The sequence below is a fragment of the Typopeltis vanoorti genome, chromosome 1 (genome assembly GCF_054136105.1).
Source record: "Typopeltis vanoorti isolate ZY-2024b chromosome 1, IOZ_Tvanoo_1.0, whole genome shotgun sequence".
Taxonomy (NCBI): Eukaryota; Metazoa; Arthropoda; class Arachnida; order Uropygi; family Thelyphonidae; genus Typopeltis; species Typopeltis vanoorti.
This window is the reverse complement of record NC_143549.1, coordinates 184286509-184311894: the sequence shown is the minus strand read 5'-3', so window position 1 is coordinate 184311894 and position 25386 is coordinate 184286509. Positions and strand designations below refer to the sequence as shown.

At 35.4% G+C, this 25386-nt stretch overlaps 1 protein-coding gene across 5 annotated transcripts in view; it reads right to left on the bottom strand.

Moving 5' to 3' along the window:
* Positions 1-17366, bottom strand: part of PIG-C (phosphatidylinositol glycan anchor biosynthesis class C) — a 101570-nt gene extending 84204 nt beyond the window's left edge. For all 5 annotated transcript variants that reach the window (XM_090395767.1, XM_090395783.1, XM_090395792.1 and 2 more), the window contains exons 1-2: positions 16895-17366; positions 7564-7633 (exon numbers count right to left, since the gene is read on the bottom strand). In XM_090395767.1, the coding sequence (XP_090251893.1) occupies positions 7564-7633; positions 16895-17066 (242 nt within the window). In that variant the 5' untranslated portion in view covers positions 17067-17366. The remainder of the gene's footprint in view (positions 1-7563; positions 7634-16894) is intronic.
* Positions 17367-25386: the final 8020 nt, after the last annotated feature.

The window sequence follows — 25386 nt, the reverse complement described above, 5'->3', positions numbered from 1 at the left end:
TTTGAAACCAAAGTTCGAGTCATCAGAATTCAAGAACTGGTCTACCAGTCCAGAACACGGGGGATTGGGCGCCGTAGGCGTCAGGGGGGCATAGCCCCCAGTATATATATATATATATATATATATAATATTCATAAAAGTGAGCCGTACTTCAGTTATCTCAAAAATCATAAAGAAAGTCACTTGATAACTTCTTAACAATGTGGAGGTCCACTAGAAGCATGGAATCCACCACTCGATCTACAATCAATCTCCTAGCCACCAATCACCTTTAGACACAAACCGTGATAAGATTTGGAGATATTCATATTGTCAATCTTGACAATTGTAAGGCAGCTGACTAAATCTAGGAAGGGCCCACTCACCAAACTACCATCTTATGATCTGCTGTCTACCCTTTGTAATCGGACCACTGCTTCCTCTCTAGTCATTCAACACATAATTGTAAGTAGCTAGGTGGTAGGTGTTCTTCCAGTGAAATACCACCGTCCAGCTTATTGGAGGACTGATGTGGAAAATGTAATATTTGGTTTCCAAGGCTTCTGGTTTCTGTTCCCCTTCCCCCCCCCCTCTCCTTCTCTGTGCAGCATCAGTGACACCTTTCAAGGCCATGGCAAACATACTTAAAAACCCATAACCTCCTTCATTTCAAAGATACATCAGTTAAAACAGAAGTGCTGCAGTTCTGGCCACCAGTTAGTGCATGGTCTGAACCTGTCAATAATGAGTCAGGAGGCTTCCTAGTCAACCAGAAATGGAGTAGTGTTATGTGGCCTCGACAGTGTCACGGCCACATCATGGCACATAAGTTCGTTTCTTTCTGTATGGAAGTTATGTCCAAGAGTCTTCTCTCACTGCATATCCCCACTATCATATCGTTCCAGCTAATCATGATTAAACTTATGAAGGCTCCTACAAACAATGGCAGTAACACTGCAACAAAATGAATCTCCCTCATAAACTGATCCCATGAAAAAAAGTCACACGACAAACAGACACAACATACAAACCATGCCAGAATCTCTTCACTAAAAACTCACTTTCACATCCACTTTACTAACATCTGTAGGATTAACACAAACATAAATGATGTTCGCCCCCACCTGCAGTCTTCCAGACAGAAATCCAGATTGCAAATACATCTACTACTGTCCACATCCAATGCCCAAACTACACACTTCATGATTCTATTTGCCACAAGAGTGGCACCTGTGCCTTTGTGAAATCTGACATTGCCTGCCAGAGAATGATTGATTTAGAATCCTCTGCTTTTGACCTACTCTCTTAAGATTTGTTTGCCCCTTTTAGTAGCATTCATTTGTAGCATTTAATGGTCTCCAAACACTGATAACCATTCAGACCTCTTCACATTACTTTCAATGAAACTTGACAACCTGCAATCAAAATAGTGAGGTCATCGTCCTGGGTGACCTCAACATCCACAATTCCAACTGGTTTTCCTATTCCAATGCCACTGACCAAGCTGGACAAGAAGAAGCAGAAGTCTTTGCTACAAGTAACAACTTAACACAAACTGCACATCTATCTACTCAAATTCCTGATAACCCATTTTACTCTCCAAATATTCTGGATCTCTTTTTGACAAGTTCTCCTTCCAGATACACCACTGAGGTCACCCCTCCTCTCAGCAACTCAAACAATCTTGTACAAGATTGTCTGAGTTGCACAGATGGAGAAATGTCTCTAAGAGGAGACTTGCACAATACTGTATAAGTCCCTTGTCTCACAGAATGCCCCTCCTCCAACCAGTTACAACTCTGCATCCTCTGGCACTACAAAGGAGCCAACTGGGATTGTGTGTAGCCAGCTTTCTCTCTCTGATCATTCTCTGCAAGTCATGGTAGATGGCTCCCTCTCTTCAAGCTTCACCATCAATGCTGAAGTGCCTCAAGGCTCAGTCCTATCACTTATTCTCTTTCTCTTAAGGTTGTACAAGGTTGTACTTGCTCCACTGAAGAATAGTCATCATCAAATTCCTGATATATACCCTCAAGGGGTGTACAGGATATGATAATACTGCATCATATCCTGTATTACATCATTACTAACTTCCTATCTACAATTCTCCTCCAAATCAGTCTGTTACCTCTTAACAAGACTTAACATAATTAACAAGACACTCCAACATTATCGGATCTTATATTTCTATTTTCTAAGGCACTTTTTACTGTATCGTGGTCCTCCTCTGAGTCTTTTTCCTTTCAACCTGGCAGAGAACACCTGTTTTTCTAATCTTTCCTCTCCCATTCTGTTTAAGTGACCATAGCACCTAAGATTAGCTCTGCTAACGGATTCCTGGATGCTGACAATGTAAGGATGCTGACTTTCTTTCCTAATATCCTCATTTTTAATATGATATTGTCAATGATGCCATCTGTTCATGTCCCTAATCTTTCTCAGGACTCTCATATATGCGGTCTCTAGTCTTTGGTCAAGCATTTTACTTATGACCCTGCTCTCAGATCCAAAAGTTAAAATTGGCTTGAACACTGTCTTGTATACAGCTAATTTAGTGTTTTGCCTAATTTCTCTCTTATTCCATATAAATTTATTCAGTTGACTTCCTGCCATATGAGATTTGTTGATTCTGTTGTCTATTTCCATATTTAATTTACCATCTTCACTAAAAATCATGTCTAAGTAGCTGAATTTTACTTGTTCTATAGGTTCTCCATTCACAATGCAGCTAATATTTTCAGTGTTTCTGCCTATTTTCATTGCTTTGTCTTTTTAATGCTGATCTTCATACCATATCTATTACAACAGTTATTCAATTTAATCAAGGAATCTTGCAGACTTGTAGCATATTTATTTAGAAGTATAACATCGTCCGCATAAAGCAAAGAGTTGAGATTAACATCTCCAATTTTGATATTAGGTTCAATACCACTTTCCTTCATAATGTGATCCATATAGATAATGAATAACAGAGAGGATAGCGTACATCCTTGTCTCACACCAGATTTAACATTAAACCATCTTCCTGTACTTCCTTGAATTCTAACTACTGACTTATAACTCAAATAAAGACTAAGTATTGCTTGATATAATGCCCCACTGACACCATACAACTGTAGAGTTTTGAATAGCTTTTCTCTTTGCAACTTGTCATATACCTTTTCCAGATCTACAAAACTTGAATACAGATCTTTGTTATATTCCCATGATTTCTCAACTATCTGTCGTAAAGTGAAAATCTGATCCTCACAGCCTTTATTTGGCCTGCATCCAGCTTGTTCTTCACCAAGCTTCTCTTATACAATCCTTCTCAACTGGTTCTCAAGTATACTGGCATATATCTTACCAGGAACACCAAGTAGAGAAATACCTCTGTAATTCTCACATTCAGTTTTATTTCCCTTTCTATATATGGGTACTACTATGAGAGCTCTACTCCAATCATCTGGAATTCATCCCTCTGTTCAGGCCTTTTGGACAATGCAGTGCAACCACTGTAAGACATTTATGCCTCCATACTTGAGCATTTCTGGTCGAATATCATCTACTTCTGCTGCCTTTCCATATTTCAGGCTTTTGGTGGCTTTTTCTACTTCAAGTATGGATATGTATTCCTGGCTGCATGTCTGTTGAGTGTTTTTTATCACTGTGCTGTCATCACTGCTTGTTTCATTTAGCAGTTTTTCAAAGTAATTACTCCATACTTCAAGGATATCTTTTTCTCCAGTTTTCATGTCACCATTATCATCTCTAATTCCTTTTACAGCACTCTTTCCTCCATGTCTGAGCTTTTTCAACAACCTCCAGAATATCTTGCCAGCTTCTTGATATTTATTTTCTATGTTCTTATCAAAGTCTTCCCATGACTTTTGTTTAGCTAGTTTTACACAGTGTTCAGCTTTCTTACATTTGTCTCTGTATTCTCTAAGAGCACAAGCTGACTTACTTGCCAGGAACTTATCAAATGCTTTCTTCTTTTCCTTCACTGTCTCTTTAACTTCCTGTATCCACCATGGAGTTCTGATTTTTCTATCCTTCAGACAACCTCACCACATGCCTCTCTGGCTGAATCAATCAGTGTTGTTTTTTTTTTAGGGATTTTTTGGTTCCTTTTCTCAAACTCTTTCATTTTTTCTTGAATAATGTTTGTGCATTTTAGTCTAGAGTTCATACCTGAGAGCTGCTTAACTTTTATACGCCTTAAAACTTTCTTATATGTTCTTCTTTTCAGTATGAAATTCAATTTTATCCTGCTCAAGACTAAATGGTGATTACTTCCAATTTCAAATCCTCTGCACATTCTAGTGTCCTGCACCAGGGAGAAAACATCACATCAACAATAACATAGTCAATGAGACTTTTCTCATTTCTTGCCTCTTCTCTCCATGTGAATTTGTGCACATGTTTGTGTTGGAACATTGTGTTGGTAATAACCAGTTGTCATTGTATGAATAAAACATTTTGTATTTATTGCTCAGAAAGATATCACCAGTTTTTGCATTTTTTGTTTCAGCCACTCCTATTATGTCAATCTGGTACTTATCCAATTCCTCAGCTATCACCATTTCTTTGCCATTCAGGCTTCTTATGTTGATAGTACCGATCTTGAACTCTGGTGATGTTGAGTCGGGGTGGGTTTTAGGATTTGTTCCAGTAGCTTACTTTTTTGCTGTTTGCACTGGTTCCCTGGCGAGAACAACACAGGCCTTGTTTAAACAGACGATGCCCAAGCAGGCATGAAATTCTGTCATGTTGTACCATCATTTTTTATTTTGGTTTAAGCCAATAAGAATACAATTTGGTTGGCTAAATCCCAAATTTCCTGCCCATCCTTGTTCGTTCAGTATCCAGGGAGATACCTAACAGGGTGCACCACAAGAAGGTGAGGATTGGACATTAGGTCAGAAGCCCTGATCGGTTCTCTGCATTCCTTTAAAGGCTATGTGAAGGTCTCCTCTCAATTATATAGCTTTGACTCTTAAGCAGCCCTTGAAGAATAGTATGAAGATCAATTTTTAAGGCAGTGTTTGTAGATGATCTTGTAGCCCAGGATGTTAGAGTGGTTTGTTAAATGAGTAAGATGAGTGATGATTGTGTAGATCATCTACAACCACTGCCTTAAAAATTGATCTTCATACTATTCTTCAATGGAGCAAGTGCAACCTTGTCATGATCAAAGTCACCAAAACACACTTTTATCTTTTCTCTTACAAAAGAGATCTTAGTTCAACTACCTTTACCCTTAGTATTACACAAATTACCAGACAAGATAAGATTTCTCTCTCTCTCTGCTTGAACTAATGCTTACCTCCAGTCTTTCCTGGCATAAACACATCGCATCACATCAATAGCCTCCTTAGCATCCAAAAAAAACTAGGCATTCTCTTTCATTCAAGAGGCTATTTCACACCCAGTCAACTCCTAACTATATACAAATCACAAATCCCATGTTTACATTACTGCTGACATGTTTGGGGTGGTGCATCTAAAACTTACCTAAAATCCTTGATGCTGTCCAGAGGCAAGAAATTAAGCTTACTGCCTTGATGCCAATGCCAGTTACAGATTTAATTCAGCCTCTATCTCACAGATGCAGTGTTTCAGCCCTGGCTATTCTACAGGTACTTCCATGGTCACTTCTCTAGTAAACTGGCAACTATCATTCTCCACTTCCTGTTGCACAAAAGAGCAGCAGCTTCTCAGCATCCCTTTACTATTCAACTACAAACACACCGAACCTGCTTCTTGTCTTCCTCTTTTATTCCGTCCACCTCTGTCCTACGGAGCAGCCTTCCTCATTAAGTATTCCAGAACTACAACCTGCAGTTCTTCAAAAAAACATCATCAAACTTCTGTTTCAGTCCACACAGCACTAGGTCTCTTGACTTCTCATTCATGTATGGGATCAATATAAAAACTTCCTCTCTTCAAATTTTCACACAGTGCTGAAGTACCAAAGGGAGGGTTTTTGAAACATTTCTGATCATGACTAAGAAAATACATTTTACACTGCAACACAAATTTTGTTTTTTAACATATAGAAAAATATATCAAAATGGTAATATTATACATGAATTTATTAATAATTAGATGCATAAAAGAAACAATGCCAAAAACAGTCAAAAAAAAAAGTAGCATTTTTTTTATGTCAATTTCATGCCATTTCTGCTAGAGAACAAGAGTAATGGTAAGAGGGTTTGTAGATTAATTCGAAATTTTTTTTTTTATCAAGTGACTGCAATATCATAATTAACTGAGCAAACCAAGAAAATGTCCATACTTTTAAACTCTACTGAGTTTAAAAGTATGGACAATTGGAAGAACCAGTAATAGTTATTTTCATACTTTTAAACTCTACTGAGTTTAAAAGTATGAAAATAACTATTACTGGTTCTTCCAATTAATCAATGATTGTATAAAAATTCATTTTTGATAATCAGCTACAAGCTGGCACATCCCACTAAACTATTCTTGCAACCCATTAGCGGTATTAGTGTGTAGCAGCCTGCACTCTGAAAAACGCCGCCCTAAGGTTAATCCACTCTCTTTCTCCTCTATGTAAATAACCTGAAATCATATCCCATATCCATATCTTTGATGATGACACTGCACAATCATTCCACTTCGTTTCACAAACGTTATAGTGCAAAAAATATTCTGCACCTTAATGCGATAAAAAATGGCAAGCATGTTAGCCTTTGATCTCCTTGCCATTCTTCAATGAAATGAAAATAACCCCATGAAGTCTAATGGTACCAAATGTGAGAAAATCTTATTTTTCACAAAAAAAAGATCACTTCACTTCCTATTACCTTTAATAACACTAGGATCTCCACACAAGATCAGATTCTCTTTTCAGGCTGACTTACAACCTCTAGCCTTTGTACAAAAGCACATCTAGGCAACAGACTCATAAGCTACCAAAATACCGTCCTTTTTTGGCTCAAGACGCTACTTCTAACCTGCACAACTGCTAACACTATACAAATCTCAAATCCATCAACTCAGGAGTATTGAATACCACTCACACATTTGAGACAGTACACCAAAAACCACCCTAAGAATGCTTGATGCAATCTGATTAACAGATTATTGAAGTGAACCTCTCAGTGATTCACTTCAATCATTTTCTTACAGATGTTCTGTTTGTAACTTCTGTATCCACTATAGGTATTTCTATGGACAATATTCTGCTAAACCAGCTATTATCACTCCTTCATCAAGATTATAGGCGCATGTGCAGCTGCTGCCAAGCAATGATCTACTGTTCAGCTTCAAAATTGCCCAACTAACTTTTATCCTTAACTTCATCCCACTTACCTTTGTTCTTTGAAACAGCATCCAAGTAGCTAAGTAGGATATTATTATAAATGAAAACAAAACAAAACAAAAAAAAAAAAAAAGTTAATTATCCATAAGAGTAAAGCATATGTAATGTTCAGTTAATGAGAAAACGGATCATTTTAAATACAGTTTTTTTTCTTTTCAAAAAAGTACTTAGGATTTAATAAATTTTAGGTAAACTACTTAAAAAAATAATAAATAAATAAATAATAAAAATAAAAAAGCAAAAACATAGCTTACCAACTAATCTCTTGTGTTACAGAGCCAACTGCCAATATAGTTGCATGCCATGTATAACTTCTAAGATTGACTGAAAGAAAAATACATAATCCATATGCAATTTTTAAATGTCTAAAAAGTTCACTATTTTATTTTTCAACTTAATTACTCTTAATATTTTTCATGTCATTTCGCATTACTGGAATATTATGTCAATAGTATAATTAAGAGATTTACACTATGTTGACAAAAGTATTTGAATGCTTTACATGCCATGCAAATATTCAGGGAGCATCTGCATAAATCTGGAAATAAAAGGATGTTCTGCAAGTTTTGCACTGTACTCAATCTCAAGATGCCACATTCAACTGAACTGACAAGACTGAACTGGTCTTTCTGTCTGTGACATTGATACCTATCTAAAGTTTACTGAAATCCACCATTGCTTATGTCATTCGGAGGTGGAAAGTTGATTGTACTACCACAGCAGGAAAACAGGAAAACATCCTGGGAGGCAATTGACACTCAATGACCAAGATCAACGAGCTCTCTCGGAATGTTCGAGCATCCCACACATCATCAGTGGAGGACCTTACAACCTGGAAAATGCTGCAGAGACAACTGTCTGCAGAGTTGCATGCCTTAGGTTATCATGGCAGAGCTGCTGTAAACAAGGCACACATCATCCCCCCCCCCAACACCTGGACTGGTGTCTTTCCCACCATTCCTGAACCACAGATGATTGGAAAAGGATTCTGTGGGGTAATGAATAATGCTTCCAAATGGTTCACTCTGATGGTCATGTTTGGATCTGGAGATTACCCGGATAATGGCTCCAGCAGGACTGCATCATTCTAACTGTCAAGTTTGATGGAAGCTAGACAATGGTATGGGGTGTTTCAGTTGGATGAGGTTTAGTCCATTGGTGGACATGCCCAAAACCATGATGTCTGATGGCTACCTTGATATCCTGGACAACTTCATGCTTCTGATGGTGTGAAAACAGTGATCCCTTGCATGGAGCATGACAATGCTCCATGCCATAACACACTGCATGTCCGAGACCGGTTCCATAAAGCAACATTGAAGTGTTAGACTGGCTGGCTCAGAGTCCAGACCTCAATCTCATCAAACATCTTTGGGATGAATTAGAATGCAGAATTCACTCCAGACCACAGCAACCATCAACAGCATCAGCAATGGGGGGTAGCTTTACACGAGGAATGGAAGAGTATTCCTGTTGCGGTGTATCAGAAATTGGTTGAAAGCAGGCCCCGAAGGGTAGTTGCTGTCATTCAGGCCAAAGGTGGTCCCACTCAGTACTAGAAATGTAATTAAGATGCTTTTTTTTTACCATAACTAGGTGTCCAAATACTTTTGTCAACATAGTGTATATTTATTATGCTACAAGATGTTACTTATAGCAACAGCAATTTTCAACATTTTAAATATCAGTTTTGTCTGTGCTTCAATTTTTTTTTTCATCTGTTTATCTAGAAAGATAAATAGAACTGTTAAAGCATAAAAAATGTCTTCAAATACAGCAAGTATCCTGCTTCTCATCTTTAAGCAGAACGAAGTGCCAAAAATCTTCAGGTACTACCAGGTACTGATTTCTAAATGCATTTTAAGTACTTTCAAATTCAAAAACAACTCCATGTTACACTTTAATTGAATAATTACAACATAAAGAGAAATAATTAAACAGTAGATTTAATTGTTTCAATATTTTGTCTCAATCAGAGAGACAACTTCAAGAATACAATGTCAAAAAAGTAATAACACATGCCAAAACACACAAGAAACAATAAGTGGGATAAATGAAATTAGACTAAATAAAGACTAAAGTCTTATGAGGGATGCCCTGTATGGGTGTTGTTGGCTAGCCTTATGGCTTGTGCAGCTGTTGAGTAGGAGGCCTAAGAATTAAAGTTTACCAAATCTTGGGAAGTTTAATACAACTTGCTATTTAATTATTTCTCTCTGTGCTGTAATTATTCCATTAAAGTGTAAACCAACATTTATGCCTAAATGTTCATTTACAAAATACTCCCATTGCTATATATAGGAGTAAAAACATGTTTAAAAAATGAATCAGTTGATTAGTCATTTAATAAAGGCAGTTAACTTCGGGATGTATGTGCATTATCTTTATAAGCTATCTATGTCTTCCCACAGTTTTTTTTTTTTTTTTTTTTTTTTTTACAGAATACCAAAAAAAATTCAAAATAACAAAACAAAAATCCGGTTAATCCTAAAAGCTATACAATTTAGCCTTGTCTATATTTAAAAATAATAATAAAATAAAAAACAATTAAAAATGCAAATTATCAATTTCTGCCGCTACAGAATCCTAGGACTCATTGCGCAGCTTTCTAGTCTACTTAAAGGTATTTTTAAATCCCTTAAATGTATGTCTGTGTTAATTGCACTGTATTTATTCAATGCTTGGTTTGCAAGAAGAAAAACCCAAGTTTTACTAGAAATTCCAGTTAAATCCATATTGAGATCAGCTAACTCATCTTCATTTGAAAAAAAACCTTATAAAGATTCCTCGCATGATGATGAGATTTGAAAAAAAATTAAAAAAAGCTATTTTCCCATCAAAGGATATATTACATCATCCTTCTGACACTTTCCTATGCAAGCGCTTTAAATAATGTTTTTAGAATAAACTGACTAGAAAGCAGAATATTTAAAGTAATAGTGTATATCTTATTCTGCTAAACATCTCACCTAAATGATTTAACAAACAGGTAATGGAATAATTTAAAATAGAAGTAACCAACTTGTTCTCCAGACAAGCTACTTCCCAAATGAACAATATGATCCTGTCTTTCCATAATGAAACAATAAACAAGCAAATAATTTTGTTATTCCTTATACTGTAATCCATCATTTATTTCTCTGACCTTTAAAAAAACAATCTTTCAATTACTTGACCCATGTATTTCAACCGACATATGGTAGAGCACATTGCTTATCTAATCACTTCAATTATTGAAATAGCAAACGCACTCCAACTGTGATCAGATAAATGACAGATTCTGTACATGCCATTTTCTGGATATATAAGATGCCTAAACTATCACTTCAAGTTTAAAGTATTCCTGAAAATGCATAATGGCATCCCATCCAAATGAGATGGGATGCCATTATGCATTATCATCACCAGAGACCTAACAGAGCTTTAATATTCATTGTGGGAGCTCACAATTACAATTCATCATACTGTGCCTTAAATGCACTCATAGTCTCCACTCGCACGACATGCACAGGTAACACATTTCAATCGCCTATATAGCCTCTTGTATTTCCTCCATTTTATGAAAACTCACATTAATCTGGAAATAATCCCTTACTAACTTAAATGTTTCAATCATATTCCCCTTCTCCTATCTAGACTGCACACTGCATTCCCTTAATTCATCATATCAACATTCCAGAGACCAGAAATCAACTTATTAATCAGATGTCTCTTGACCCTTTCCAATATTTCTTCCTTCTGAAAACTAGATGACCAAATCTATGCACAATAATCCATATGTGGCCTGATCAAAGCCTTATACAATGGAACTACAACATCCTCAATTCTACATGTCAGTGTTCTCCAAATCACTGCCATAATCCTTGCTGTCTTCATAATTTTAGTAATATGATCTCTGAAGTTTTAGGTCCTAGTCCACCTTCAATCCAAGGTACCTCATCTCTTCCACCTTCTCTAAGATAAACTGTATGCAATTGTATACACTACATTCGGTCTTTGTTTTCCAAATTTTAAAACCTTATAATTTGCAACAGTGAATTTCTTCCCAACTTTACATCGCCATTCAAGTCCTTCCCAATATCATTTATATACAAATTAAACAGCAACAGCCCCAAAACAGAACTACTGGGGCACACCAATAGTGATCTTCCTCTTTTCGTATATACTGCTACCTCATATACAACTTGCTAATACCTATTAGATAGCCAATCTCCAATCCAATGCACTAATCTATTATATAGCAACATCCATTCCAATGTAATTACCAGCTTGTCATATTACAATCTATCAAAGGCTTTTGCAAAATCTAAGTGCACCACTCTTGTCCAATGCATTTGTCACAGTGTTATAGTAGTGGTGAGTAGATTCTAAAACATGATCTCCCCTTAACCAAACCCATGCTGCTGCTGCTGTTGTGAACCTAATTCTAAATTTTGGTCCTTACTAATCTCCCTAACACTTTAACCACTCCAGACACAAAGACTGGCCTCTGTAACTCAGTCAATTTTGATGATGATCTTTGGTTGAAACTGCTGGGTTTAAATCCAATCTAATACGCAAAGAACCTTTAACAAGTGAAGATGAGTTAGACATCTCATACAGAGATAGTAGGGTTTTTCCACCTAGAAATTTTTCATCCTGCAAAACAGGCAAACTGACCATGAGAACACCCACAACTGATAGCCATAATACACTATGCAGATAGGATTAACCATCCTATCAGGGCATTAATTAGTTTAAAAATAAACTATGTTACTTGGCTATAACAGGCCAAGCCCGACATACAAGGGAAGATGGATGGATAGATAGTCTTATCACCTCTCTTATAAAACAGAACAATTTTGCCCTCTTTTCACTCCTCTGGAATTTTGCCCAGTATGAGATTCTATCATGTTAAGAAGGTATGTCAATTCATTCCCTCAAAACTCACAGTGACATATCATCAAGCCCTACAACCTTGTTAACATCAAGCTCAATCGATTCTTCATATACCTCCTGCTCACTCACCATCATTCCCTCCTCCTTCTTTTCCAATGCACTCAAGTTCTGAATGATGCCACATTCAAGAGGATAAAATACCTTCAAGGAATTGCTCATTTAATATTCAGTATTTAAAATTCTTACCAGCCAAGCTACAAAATTTCTTCATTACAGGATCCTCAAGTTAGACTACAATATCAAAAATGCACAAACTTAAAAACAGAAACCACACATGAATCAAGGGACATAGAAGATGAATGGGAAAATTTGAAACAAATTCTCACAAAAGCAGCAACAGAAACCTTAGGAATAAAGCACAAATGGATTAGAAAAAGAGGACTACGAGACTGGAACAAAGAAATAGAAAATATAATAAAAACCAAAAAGGACAGTTACCAGAAATGGCTAAATTCCAAAACAATAGAAGCAGAAATAGAGTATAAAAGAAATAGTGCAATTGCAAAACGAGAAGTAAGGAAAAAACATAGAGAAAGATGGAACAATTTCGTAACAGAACTAGAAAAGGATTTATTTAAGCCACAACCCAAAACCTATAAAGTAATAAAATACATGAATAAAGAAATAAAAGAAAAGATAAAAATCCAAACAATAGATTTAGAAAAATGGGTGACCTATTTCCAAAATCTCTGGACAGATGAGAACATGAATTAAAATTTTATAAGACAAAGAATGACCTAATAGAAAATATCACAATGTTAGAACTGAAAAATATAATAAAGAAGATGAAAAATAGGAAAACGCCAGGAGAAGACAATATAAATATAGAACTCTACAAAAATGCAGGTGAAAAATTTAATGAAAGACTTTTGAAATTTTTTAATATGGTTTGGATGTCCGAAAAAACCCTAACTCTTGGAAAAAAGCACTGGTCATCCCAATCTATAAAAAAGAAAATAAAGACAATTGCAATAATTATAGGGGAATTAGCCTGCTGAATACAGGATATAAAATATATGCAGGAATATTAAAAGAGAAACTAAGCAGCATTGTAGAAAACAAATTACTAGAAGAACAAAATGACTTCCGAAAAGGCCGATCCTGCATAGATCCAATTTTTACTTTAAAATTATTAATAGAAAAGAGAAGAGAATTTCAAAAAGAAACACATGCGGCATTTATTGATTATGAAAAAGCGTTTGACAAAATTAGTCGACAAAAATTGTTTAAAATATTAACCAATTTAAACATACCAAACCAACTTTTACAATCTATTCAAGAAATATATACAGGAAATGAAATAGCAGTTAAATTAGAACACACCTCAGAATGGAAAGATATATCAAGAGGAGTACGACAAGGATGTACCCTCTCACCTCTGCTTTTCAATATATATATAAATGAAATATTAACAATCTGGAAACAGCATAACCCATTTGGTATACAAATGACCCCGCAAATGAAGATAGATACACTACTATTTGCAGATGATCAAATAGTATTAGCTACATCAGAAGATGACTTACAAAGATCATTAAAATCATTAAATGATATCTCAAAGCAATATAATATGACAATATCCAAAGAAAAAACAAAAATAATGGCATTCAAAGGAGAAAACCCAATAAGAAGTAAAATAGTGATAGATAATAAAATACTAGAACAAGTAAACACTTTCAGATACTTGGGATGTGATCTATCATACGAAGAAGAAAAAGACATAGACACTAAAATATCAAACTTTGTCAAAGTAAATGGCATAATAAACAGTATATTTAAGCCATCCCTGGTACAAAAACACACTAGAATGAGACTATATAATGTCTTGTCAAAACCAACTCTACTATACGGAAGCGAAACATGGACCATGAAAAGGAAAGATGAAAAACGAATTCAAACAGCAGAAATGAAGTTCCTCAGAAAAACAGCTGGATATACCAAGTGGGACCACAAAACAAATGAAGAAATCTTACAATCCCTAAAAATCAAACCAATTAATTACTACATAAGACAGTATAAACAAAAATGGCTAGAACATTTAAATCGAATGGACAACAGCAGACTACCAAAAATATTATACAGATACAAAATAAGTGGAAAAAGAAGAATCGGAAGACCAAGAAAGAGATGGCATGAGACCGGAACAGGCCACATGGCCTATATTCCATGTTAGGAAGAAGAAGAATATTCAGTAGTTATCATTTCAACATCTAATATCATCCTTCCATAATCATTCTCTCTCTCTTTTGAACTGGTCATGTCTCAAAAAACCATCCTGAGATTTTATTTTTATTTTTTTTGGCCTCATTAGTTAAATGCTGCTCATACTACACTTTTTCTACTCTTACCAAATGCCTTTCTTATCTGCTCTTTGTATTCCTCATGCAACTGATTTTTACCACTCATCTTGTGCTGCCTCCACAATGCCTTCTTCCAGATTGCATGCCTCACTGCTTCATTCATCGATTTCACACTAGCTTATAACTATTAATTTCAATACAAATATGAACACCACACTTACATAAACTGATTCCTGTCATTAACTCATTGGTTCACTGTGTGAAAATTAACTCTTTTTTTTTTTCGTTTATTTATTATGGAGGTGCCATGTAATAACAATAATTCAAATTCATATTAACTAAACATTACTATTTATATACTACCTCTGTGAAAAAAGAACTTCCTTAGCATACCGGCCTGGTTGGCCGAGTGGTCAGCGTATCTACTCTCCAGCCAAAAGGCTGCGGGTTCGAATCCCGCCTTAGGCATGGATGTTTGTGATTGTCTGTGAAAGTACTAGTGGTGGTAGTTGGCGATAGATGACGTTGGTGGTAGATGATGAAGGTTGGTGGCATGGTGAGACGAGGAGCTGTAGAGTAAATGCCCTCCCTCGATGAGTCTTCAGACTCCCTGGAGGTGTGATGTAATAATAATTGGTATCAATGATGTGATTTTGCCAAAAAAGATCTAGATTTGAATCAATCTAAGATGCAAAGAACTTTACAAGAGTTTTTTTCACCAGAAGGTGAGTTAATCTCAAGCAGAGATAGAAAGATTTTTTCTCCCAGAAACTTGGGGTTTTTCTCCCAGAAAATTGGGGTTTTTCCTCCCACAAAACAGGGAACCAGGCTGGAAGAACACATGCACTTGTAATACATAATACACTGGAATTGCAGGCTTAGCTGCTGCAGGCATAATTCCAAACAAGCATGTGAATCATGAATGATGCCAACAACAGGATTCAAGATGCACTGTTTTATAATCTGCAAATATATAAATGAATATTGTTAACAAATAAGGGTATTTTTATAATAAACAGTAAAGTTTGAAAAAGATGTTAAAAAATCATTTCCTTAAGAAAGCACTGTACTCTAATTCACTAATATATTAAGCTATTAATTAGAATACGACTCATTCAATATCATCTTTACATGTCTTTTTTTAGACTGTTGGACCCTTCCCACCTCAAATTATGGCTGATTTTCAGGTTCCTGTGTGGCCATGTTTTAAAGAAAGATTTTATATAAGTAAATAAAATTCTTTAATATTTCCAGATAAAGGATATAATAGCCAAGTTGTATAACTTTGGTAATTACACAATATCTGTATTACCATGCTTTTAAATAATGAGAAAAAATCATAATTGAAAAAATTCATTTTTTTTTCGTACTTTTAAAAATTTTAACTAAAGTGGTGTGACTTCTTTGTAACATGGTCACATTCTAGAGATCATCACTCAAAATACAACACACACACATATATATATGTGTGGTAGATATTATCGTTCATAATAGACAATGTTATAAAAAATTCGTTTGAATGACTATATACAGAGAATGAAAAAGAAAATGTTTAATGTTAAGATACTATACTAGTTTCATTGAATAAATCAACTTTTTCATGTATCACAGGCAAAGAATTATATAAAATAACAGAGACATGATAAAATTACATCAACAGATCTAGTATAATACACAATAGTCACTATTATGTTTTATACTAATCTTTTTCATTCTCGATATATAGTCATTCAAACTAATTATATATATATATATATATATATATATATATATATATAAAATACAATTTTCAAATACATGAACAGATATTGGAAAAGGTCCAGAGACAACTGACTAAGGTGATTTCTAGTTTCTGGAATGTTGAGTATGAAGACAGATCGAGGAAATGCAAATTGCAGAGATTAGTGGAAGAGGTGGTGTGTGTATGGTGGGGGGGGGGAGTATGACTGAGCCATATACGTTATTAAGGAGTTATTACCAGATTAATGTGAATGATGTTTTACACAGAATAGAAAAAAATACGAGGTCATTCGAGGTAGCTGTATAAGGGTGTGAGGAGCAGATTTTTTGCATTGAGTGGTGAGTGACTGGTATGCATTTGCCTGAAAGTGTTGCAAACATGAAGACAGTGGATATATTTAAGGCACTATTTGAAAAAAATGTGCGTGTAATAGTGGAAACTCGCAAGATGAATCGCTTGACTCGATGGAAGGTCTGATGATGATAATAATAATAATATACTATCATCCATAAAGAACGATTAAAAATGTGACGTCATTTAAGGATGCCTCCTCTCCTCAAATCTTGGAAAAATAACTTTTAAAATCCACATTAAACTGCTCCTCACCATTTTTACGAAGTTCGCTTAAGAATGACGGATCCACATAATTATCAGGTACTCCCTGCTTTTCAAACAAAACTTTTTTCCACTGTCCTCCATTTTCTAAAAATTTCGATGTTTGCTCCCGAAAACGCTCATTATTATAAAGTTTTGTTCGTTTGTTTTTCCCAATACCCATTCTTCATCAGAAATATATTCATGACAAAGCAGAAGTCAGTACCAAAACTTTTTTTTTAAGAACATTTAAAATTTAGAAACATGGTAGAGCAAATAATACAGAAATCGCAACAAGCGCGTAACTTTTCCCACACTTTCTTAATATTTATAGTTTGTTTTATTTATTTATTTCCATTTGTTTCACATAATACAGTAAAACGAAATCTTTTAAACTGTTTCACGTAGAGCACTTAGACTGCTTTTCCCTAGTGCCCAACGGAAGTAATCCATCTTTTTTTGAAAATCTTTACACTCCAAACTACTTAGAGCGCCTCTCTCGCGAAGAAAGCTAGCGTTAGAAAATTAGCAATTTTATCGCCAGATGAACTAGTTTTATTATTATTTTTTTAAATTTGTTTATTTTACTGTTAGTGATAAAACACCGAATGGAGATTATAACAAAAACTAGTGACACAAATTTTCACAACTCAGCACTTTTATAAAAGCGATACTAAGGAATTTGTTATGCATTTAGCCGTTTGATTTTCTAAAAAGTTGCTACTCAGTACCGAAACGATATTTGATAGATATTAAGTGATGCAATATCAGAATGTATCCCGAGAATCACAAGAGCCAGGAGAATAATTATGTTATACGGAAAGCTGTCTGAGTACAAAAAGAAACTGGCGCTGCAAGCTGACGACAATCCCAAAGAATTTTATCGTTATACTGCAAGTAAAAGGAAGAATGAATATGGAAAAAATAAAAAAACTCTACTGAATGAAGATGGCACATGCAGAAGACGTTGTTTAACTAAAGAGTGCCCAGTTTGCTAAAAGCTATCAACCTGGCGTACGCAACATTTAGCTAACTGCTACCTCTTCATTGGATGGAGAAATTCAGGTGTATGAGGAGGAAATATTAGAGGTCTCGCAAACTGAATAAGAATTCAGCAATATGGAATGATGGGATATCAGCATGGATGCTAAAAGACCGTTCAGCTGAACTGGCTTTTCCTTTGAATAGGCTATATAATTTTAGTTTCAAAGAACAGCGAAGAATCCACAGAAGTGGAAAGAATGTATGGTAATCCCATTGATAAAGCAAAGACCATTTACAGAGCATTTGCTCGACAACGAACAAAGACCAATGTATCAAACTATCCATCAATCAGTATCTCAGGAGTGATCGTGAAGATTTTGGAAAAATAGGTTGAGGTTCGCATTCAGAAATGAGTTTACAGTGAATCTCTACTTTGCAATGAGGTTTACTAAGGAAAGGTCATGTTTTAGCAACTTGATCACATTCTATAAAAATGTTACGATTGAACTTGATGCACCATGATACTTTTGGGATTTTGCTAAGGCTTTTGACAGAATACAGCATGGAAGACTGTTGCATAAATTGGAGAATACGGGTTTGGATTATAAAATATTAGCTTGGATAAAAGGATGGCTGACTGACAGATATCAAAAAGTAGCATAGTATACGGGAGGATGTGAGTCTGCAAGATCGGCTAATTCGATTTCATTTTGGGCAGTCATTATAAACGTGTTTTTTTTAACATCTGTTCAGTATATCTTATGACATACTTTCGTTTAATACTGCTAATTATCATAACGATTTTTTTGTGGAAGAAGCATATTTGATAAATATATTTTTGTTTTTAAAAAGCAATTTATTAAGATTTTATTAAGTAGTTTAGGAATCTTCTATAAATTACTGTTCCCCACTTTTCGTCGATATCTGTAATGTTGGCAGTGTACAGCATTAAGGGAAGAATTATGGTTTTAAAACTGTAGTTCTACTATTGAAGGATGTAAGTCCCACTTTCAATGGCTTAAGAAAGAGAGAGAGAGATTTACAACGTTCACGAATGACCTAATCTGTTTGTAACATAACGGGTATTCCTAAGACTTTTGTTGGGGACTTCAGCCAGCCTAAGCCCAAAGGCTAGGTTCTTATAATCGAATGCCACGAATGTTCCAGTTTAGTCACCTCCGGGTTAGGGCACAGATCGTTGAAGGCGTTAAATTCTTCTGCTAGTTTGAAGAAAGAGTATATAAATTCTGGATCCTTTAATGTTAATAGGATGTCGTCTGCATATAAAATTGTTTCAATGATAATAAAATAAATATTCCGCTAACAGTAGGACATTGTCGAATCATCTGTACAAATCTTCTCGCAAAACAGAAGTGGGACCAGTCAAGAGTGGAAGAGGAGTACAGAGAGAGAAAACAAGAAACTAAGAGAATTGTTGCGAAGGCCATGGCATATCAAGATCTTTATGATCAGAAACAAAGGAAGGACAGAGAAAAATTTATCGATTGGCAAAATGTAGAAATAAGGCATCAAAGTATATCTTACATGTGAGGCAGATCAAAGACTCTGGAGGAAGAGTATTAAAGAGGGATGTGGATATAAGACTAAAGAATTACATAAGAATAAAGTTGATGTCTCACACAATGAAAATCCTTGAAGGGGTTCTTGATGGAAGACTGAGACAGGAGGTGGAGAGATTGCAAAGGCAATTTGGCTTCATGCTTCGTCGATCGACAGATGCTATCTTTGGGTTACAGCAGATGGTGGGAAAGCTTCGAGAGAAACAGTGGGAGCTATATCTGGTGTTTATTGATCTGAGAGAGCTTATGATAGTGCCAAGGCAAGAAGTCTGGAGGTGTCTGAGGGAGAAGAATGTACTGGAAATATATGTCAGTTTTGTGCAGGAGATGTACAGAAATGTGAAGACAAGAGTTCGGACCTGCCTGAGAGAGACAGGAAGTTTTCAAATGGTAGTTGGTTTGCATCAAGGGTCAGTATTAAGTCCATTCCTGTTTAATATTGTGAAAGAGGTTGTCACGCCTTGGCCGATGTTGTATGCGGATGACACCGTGCTGTGTGCAAAATCAAGAGAAGTAGCAGCTAAACTGGAAAGATGAAGGAAAGTACTGGAAAAGGGAGAGTGGTATAAGACTAAGCAGAAGTAAGGCAGAGTATATGTGTTGCAAAGTTGATGGCAGCCAGAAGACAGATCTGGAGCTGGAAGGAAATGTCATCAGGAAGGTCAGTGACTTTAGATAATTAGGTTCAACAGTGAAAGAGGATGGGAAGGAAGTGGGATGCAAGATACAAACTGGGTGGAGAAACTGGAGAGAAAGAGAGAGAGAGAGAGAGAAAGAGAGAGAGATGGCTGGATTGCTATGCAATAAGAGGGTGCCCATCAATCTAAAAGGCAAAATCTACAGGACAGTAGTGAGACCAGCTGTGACGTATGCTATGGAAACTGTGGCCCTGAGGAAAAATAACATCAGCAGGATTGAGGTAGCAGAGATGAAAATGCTTATGTGCGGTGTGACCAAAAAAAATATTCTGAGAAATGATTTTAAGGGGAACGATGAAAGTTACGAACTTAAGAGCGAAGATACACGAAGCAAGGTTGAGATGGTTTGGTCATGTGATGTGGAGGGAAGAAAGGTTATGCAGATGGCTTTGCAGGGGTGGAGGAAGCATGTGCAGCCAAAGAAGTGGTGGAGGGAGCTGTGGAGGACTTAAGGATGAAGAACTTTGATGTGGTTACAGCTCAAGACAGGAGGATCTGGAGAAGACTCACTAAAAACAGTGAACCTACTTAAGCTACAGAAGAAGATTCGGCTAACAGTAGGGCATTGCCGAATCTTCTGCACAAAGGGCGCTACTGCAAATGCCAAATCCAAGGAGTTAAAAGACGACGTTGTCTGATCATTCTGCATACTGGAATGAGATCAGACAAGAATTTCTTGACTGATAATTTTGTTGTTCCTCTTTTTTTTATTTTTGATTGTGGTGTGTTTATGTTCTTCATGAGAATTTTATAGACTACATTGGTCAGGGCTATGAGTCTCTAGTTTGTAATAGTTAATAAGTCTGTACCTTGGGAAGGGGGGGGGGGGATTGAAGACTTCTCTAGAATGCTTCCATGTGTTAGGGCAGGGGTGTAGTCTTAAAAGAAATAGTGCTGGGGCTCTATCTTGGAAACAAGAATCCAGGCACGAAGTGTGGCATTATTATTATTATTGTGACTGCCAAATGGCAGAGTGGTGGACGTGGTTCTGAGAGGAGCAGAAGGCTTGTATGTCCTATGAGACGAGAGAGAGAGAGAGAGAGATCGTGTGGTTAAGGCCCCGCCCAAGTGGGATAATCTGGCAGACTAACAGAGAATAATAAAAAATAACAGTGGGCAAAGAATTACCCTAAACACATGGTTAATCCCAGAACCCAGACATTACCTTACATAAACAAAAATTATTATTATACAAAATTACACCATGCCATTATCTAATTCTTTCATTGTTTTTATTGGAATAATTTTAATCATCTAATAGCCTTCATTGATGGTCATTTAGGTGTTACTTCAATTTAAATTAAAATTATAAATAATACACTATTAACATTTAGGCCTACCTTGTCAAAATAATTTCCAAATTTCCCTGCGCTCGTCTTTCTTCTCTATTACATTTCGTGATTGTCGATCTTCAGCTGAGCGGTGATGCACTAGCCATGACTTGACGTCATGGCTAGTGCATCACCGAAGCATATTCCATGTGTGGAAAGTGATGGTCCATTAAGCTTGATAAACATCGCAGCAGAAGCGTTTTTCATTAAGAGTTTTGTGCGTAACTTTGTAATTATAACGTTGATAGCCCTAAATCCTCGTTCACACTCAGCCGTACTACGTAACTGCGTTTGACAAAGGGGCCAAAACAACGGATATCTTCTTCCCTCGTTCGTCGAAATACTCTCGAAATCCATTTAAAATGGATCGTACATTTTCAAATATTTTCTTCGCCAAATCGTAAGTTTTCTTTTTCATCTTCAGGCCATGTGTCAGGATTTAAAATTTCAAAGTCAGTCAACATTTGGTTATAACTTTCAGTTTCATGGTTGTGATCTTTACTTTTTTGATGTGATGCAACAGTGGTAAAGCAACGTCTTTCAAGATTATTAATAATACTTGTAAGGAATTGAAGTCTATCAATACTTATTATTCTTTTATTATTTGTCAAAGAGATCCCAAGATAATTCATGCTCTCTGATGCCTTCTCGGCTTCCGTTTCCTTTACTCCTGGCTTTTCCTTCAGTGATCCTATATACCAAATTGTTCTTTTGATCAATTTATCTGCACGACTTACAGTGCGAGTTCTCTCTTTAAGCGGCAGAGACAAGTTTTTCAGTTCTTCCAAAACATCATGCATTATTGCTAAGTCCTTCAGGAACTCTGTAGACTCCATCAGTACAGTAACGAGAGTATGAAGCGCCTGTGGCAAGTGTCTAACTTGCGCCGGGACACGGTCAACTGGGCGACGGTCAAGTGGGGGATGGCCAAATGGGCGACGAAATAAAAGATGAAATATGCAATTCTATTCTGTTGACCAGGTAAAAATGAGTTAAAAGAACGGTATAAACAAAAAAATTGAAAAATCTTGCTTATAATTTTTATTTCTGAGCTTCACTGCATAAGGTGTCTTGTTTGGCAATTTATCATTTGGGCGTTTTGTGTGCGGTTATTTAGTTTGATACGCATTCGCAAGATATTTTGACTTCTATTAAACAGTATGACTAGTTAAAATATCTTGCGAATGCTAAAAAAAAAAAAAAAAAAAAATGCATATTTAACTAAATAACCGCACACAAAACGCCCAAATGATAAATTGCCAAACAAAAAAAATTGAAAAATCTTGTTTATAATTAAGTTTATTTTTATTGTGTAGAATTACGAATTGTATTGAAGTTATATTGAAATTTCCCATAGAATTACGGTATAAACATAAAATTTGAAAAATCTCGCTTATAATTAAGTTTATTTTTATTGTCTGAAGAAGTATTTCTGAGCTTCACTGCGTAACGTGTCTTGTTTGGAAATTTATCATTTGGGCATTTTGTGTGTGGTTATTTAGTTTAATACACATTCGGAAGATATTTTGACTTCTATTAAACAGTAAGACTAGATGTTTGTTTGTTTATTACATCGTTTCCGATATTTGTGTCAACGTTACAGTTACCACATGCAAAGAACAAGTTTCATGTATTCAAAATTTATAATCTTAATCGTATACTAAATTGTATACGTGACATCTAAATTAATTAAAATAAATTTCAAACTCTTGATTATCTCTCAAATGAAACAAATTGCTAAGTACAATTATAGAGAATTATAGAAATATTTCACTATTGATATAATTAAGAATTTTTTCAGTACCATTTTTCAAATAGTACTGAAAAAATTCTTAATTAAATCAATAGTGAAAACATTTTTTAATTTTATTTTTATATTTATATTTCTTGTTTCTATTCTTCGGAAATGGATAATTCAAGAATATTAAGTCGATGAGACAAGGAAAAATATGCTTGGAATGGGTATCTTTATGTTAAAGACAAGACTGATAAGAAAGGTTCGATTCAATTTTGGCGACGTGAAAATAAAAACAAAGGATGCAAAGGTAGAATCTGGACAAGTGTCAGTGATGGATCACTAATTTCTCAAAAACAGGAACACACATGTAGCAGTTCTGGAAATGTGGCCAGAGTAATAACGCAAGAAGTTAGTACAACAGCCAAAAAAATTATCGGATACGACAATGAGCAACCCATCAGAACTCAAGTTCTACAAAATGTTTCTTCTGCGGTAGAAGGAATGCTTCCAAATCATAGCAGTCTGTGCAGAAATATTCAAAGAAGAAGATTAAAAATTTTAAAAGCCCCAGTTAATCCTGATTCTAGGGAAACAATAATTATTCCTAAAGAATACCTAAATTATGAATTCAGTCCATCACTATTTGACCGTTTTTTATTGGCTGATTCTGGATCAGAACAGGTCGACCCCATGAGAATATTAATTTTTTGTCGTGAAAGCCATGCAGTGTGGAGCCAAAGCATGAATGAATTATTTATGGATGGCACATTTTTACTTTCTCCCCCTCTTTTTGCTCAGATTTTTGTTATTTTGGCTAGAAAGGATGTAGGTCCTGTTTTCCCTGTTTTATATCGTTAATTACCTAATAAGACTCTTGAAACATACACAAAATTATTTTATATGATACATGAAATGTGGCCATTACGAGATCCCGAAAATATAAATGATTTTGAAATTGCCATTCAACAAGCGTTACGTATAGTATTTACACAAGCTAACATAAATGGTTGCTTTTTTCATCTCGTACAAAATCTTCGTAAGCTTCATGCAGTCTTTTACCCAGATATAATTCTGATGCGCAATTCGCTTTAAATTCTAAAATGATCACTTCGCTTGGTTTCGTTCCAGAACAAGATCTTATTTACGCTATTTCTGAACTTGAGAATCATTTATCCAATGAATTTGAACCAATTTTAGAATGGTTTACGAACACATACATAGGTCGTCTAAGGAATAACAGAACCAGGGCTCCACCGATTTTTCCCTCAAACGTTTGGTCTGTGTACCAAAGAACAATAAATGGAACCGACAGGACAAATAATTTTGCGGAAGCCTCTTATCAAAAACTGCAATTGAGCTTTGGCAGCAGCGCAAGTCATCCAAATTTATGGATTTTTATAAATGGACTACAAAAAACATATGATGTTGATTATGAAAGAGCAGTAGCAGGTTTTCAACATGAGCACAAACGTAGACGTTGCGATGAAGCTGACCAAAGAATTTTGAAAAAAGTTATTAATTACGATAAGGAAAATATAATAGAATATTTACTTTGTTTGCATATAACTATAATATGAATTAATAAATTCAAAAAAAAATTGTCTTGAATTTCATATACTTTTTTGTTTTAGTGTATATATGTAACATTTGTAAATATGTTTATTAATTACAAAATAATATTAATAAATGAATTTTAAAAAAAAAATTTTTTTCTTTATTTTAATACTGTGCAATTATACCTTTTCATTTTTAAATCATTTTCGGACCATTCTTTTTAACCATCTCTTTTTTAAACGATCCTGAAAATTTTGATATATGATATAAACGAAAATATATAATATAAATATTTATTCCACCATATACACACACACGCACGCACGCACACACACGCACACACTCAGTGGTAGCAGCCCTACCACTGAACTATTCCATCGTCAGGCTAGTCCCCCTGACATGGAGAACATAATTCTACTAGTAAGCTGACAGAAAAAGATAATCGGATTGAATCTATAGGAAACGACCCTGGAATGGAAAAGGTAAAACGAAAATGGAAACGACAAAATATAATACACATAGCAAACTGGAATGTAAGAGGAATACTATATAAAGAAATAGAATTAGACCAATTATTAAATGAAAGAAATTTTAAAATAGCAGTAATCACTGAAACAAA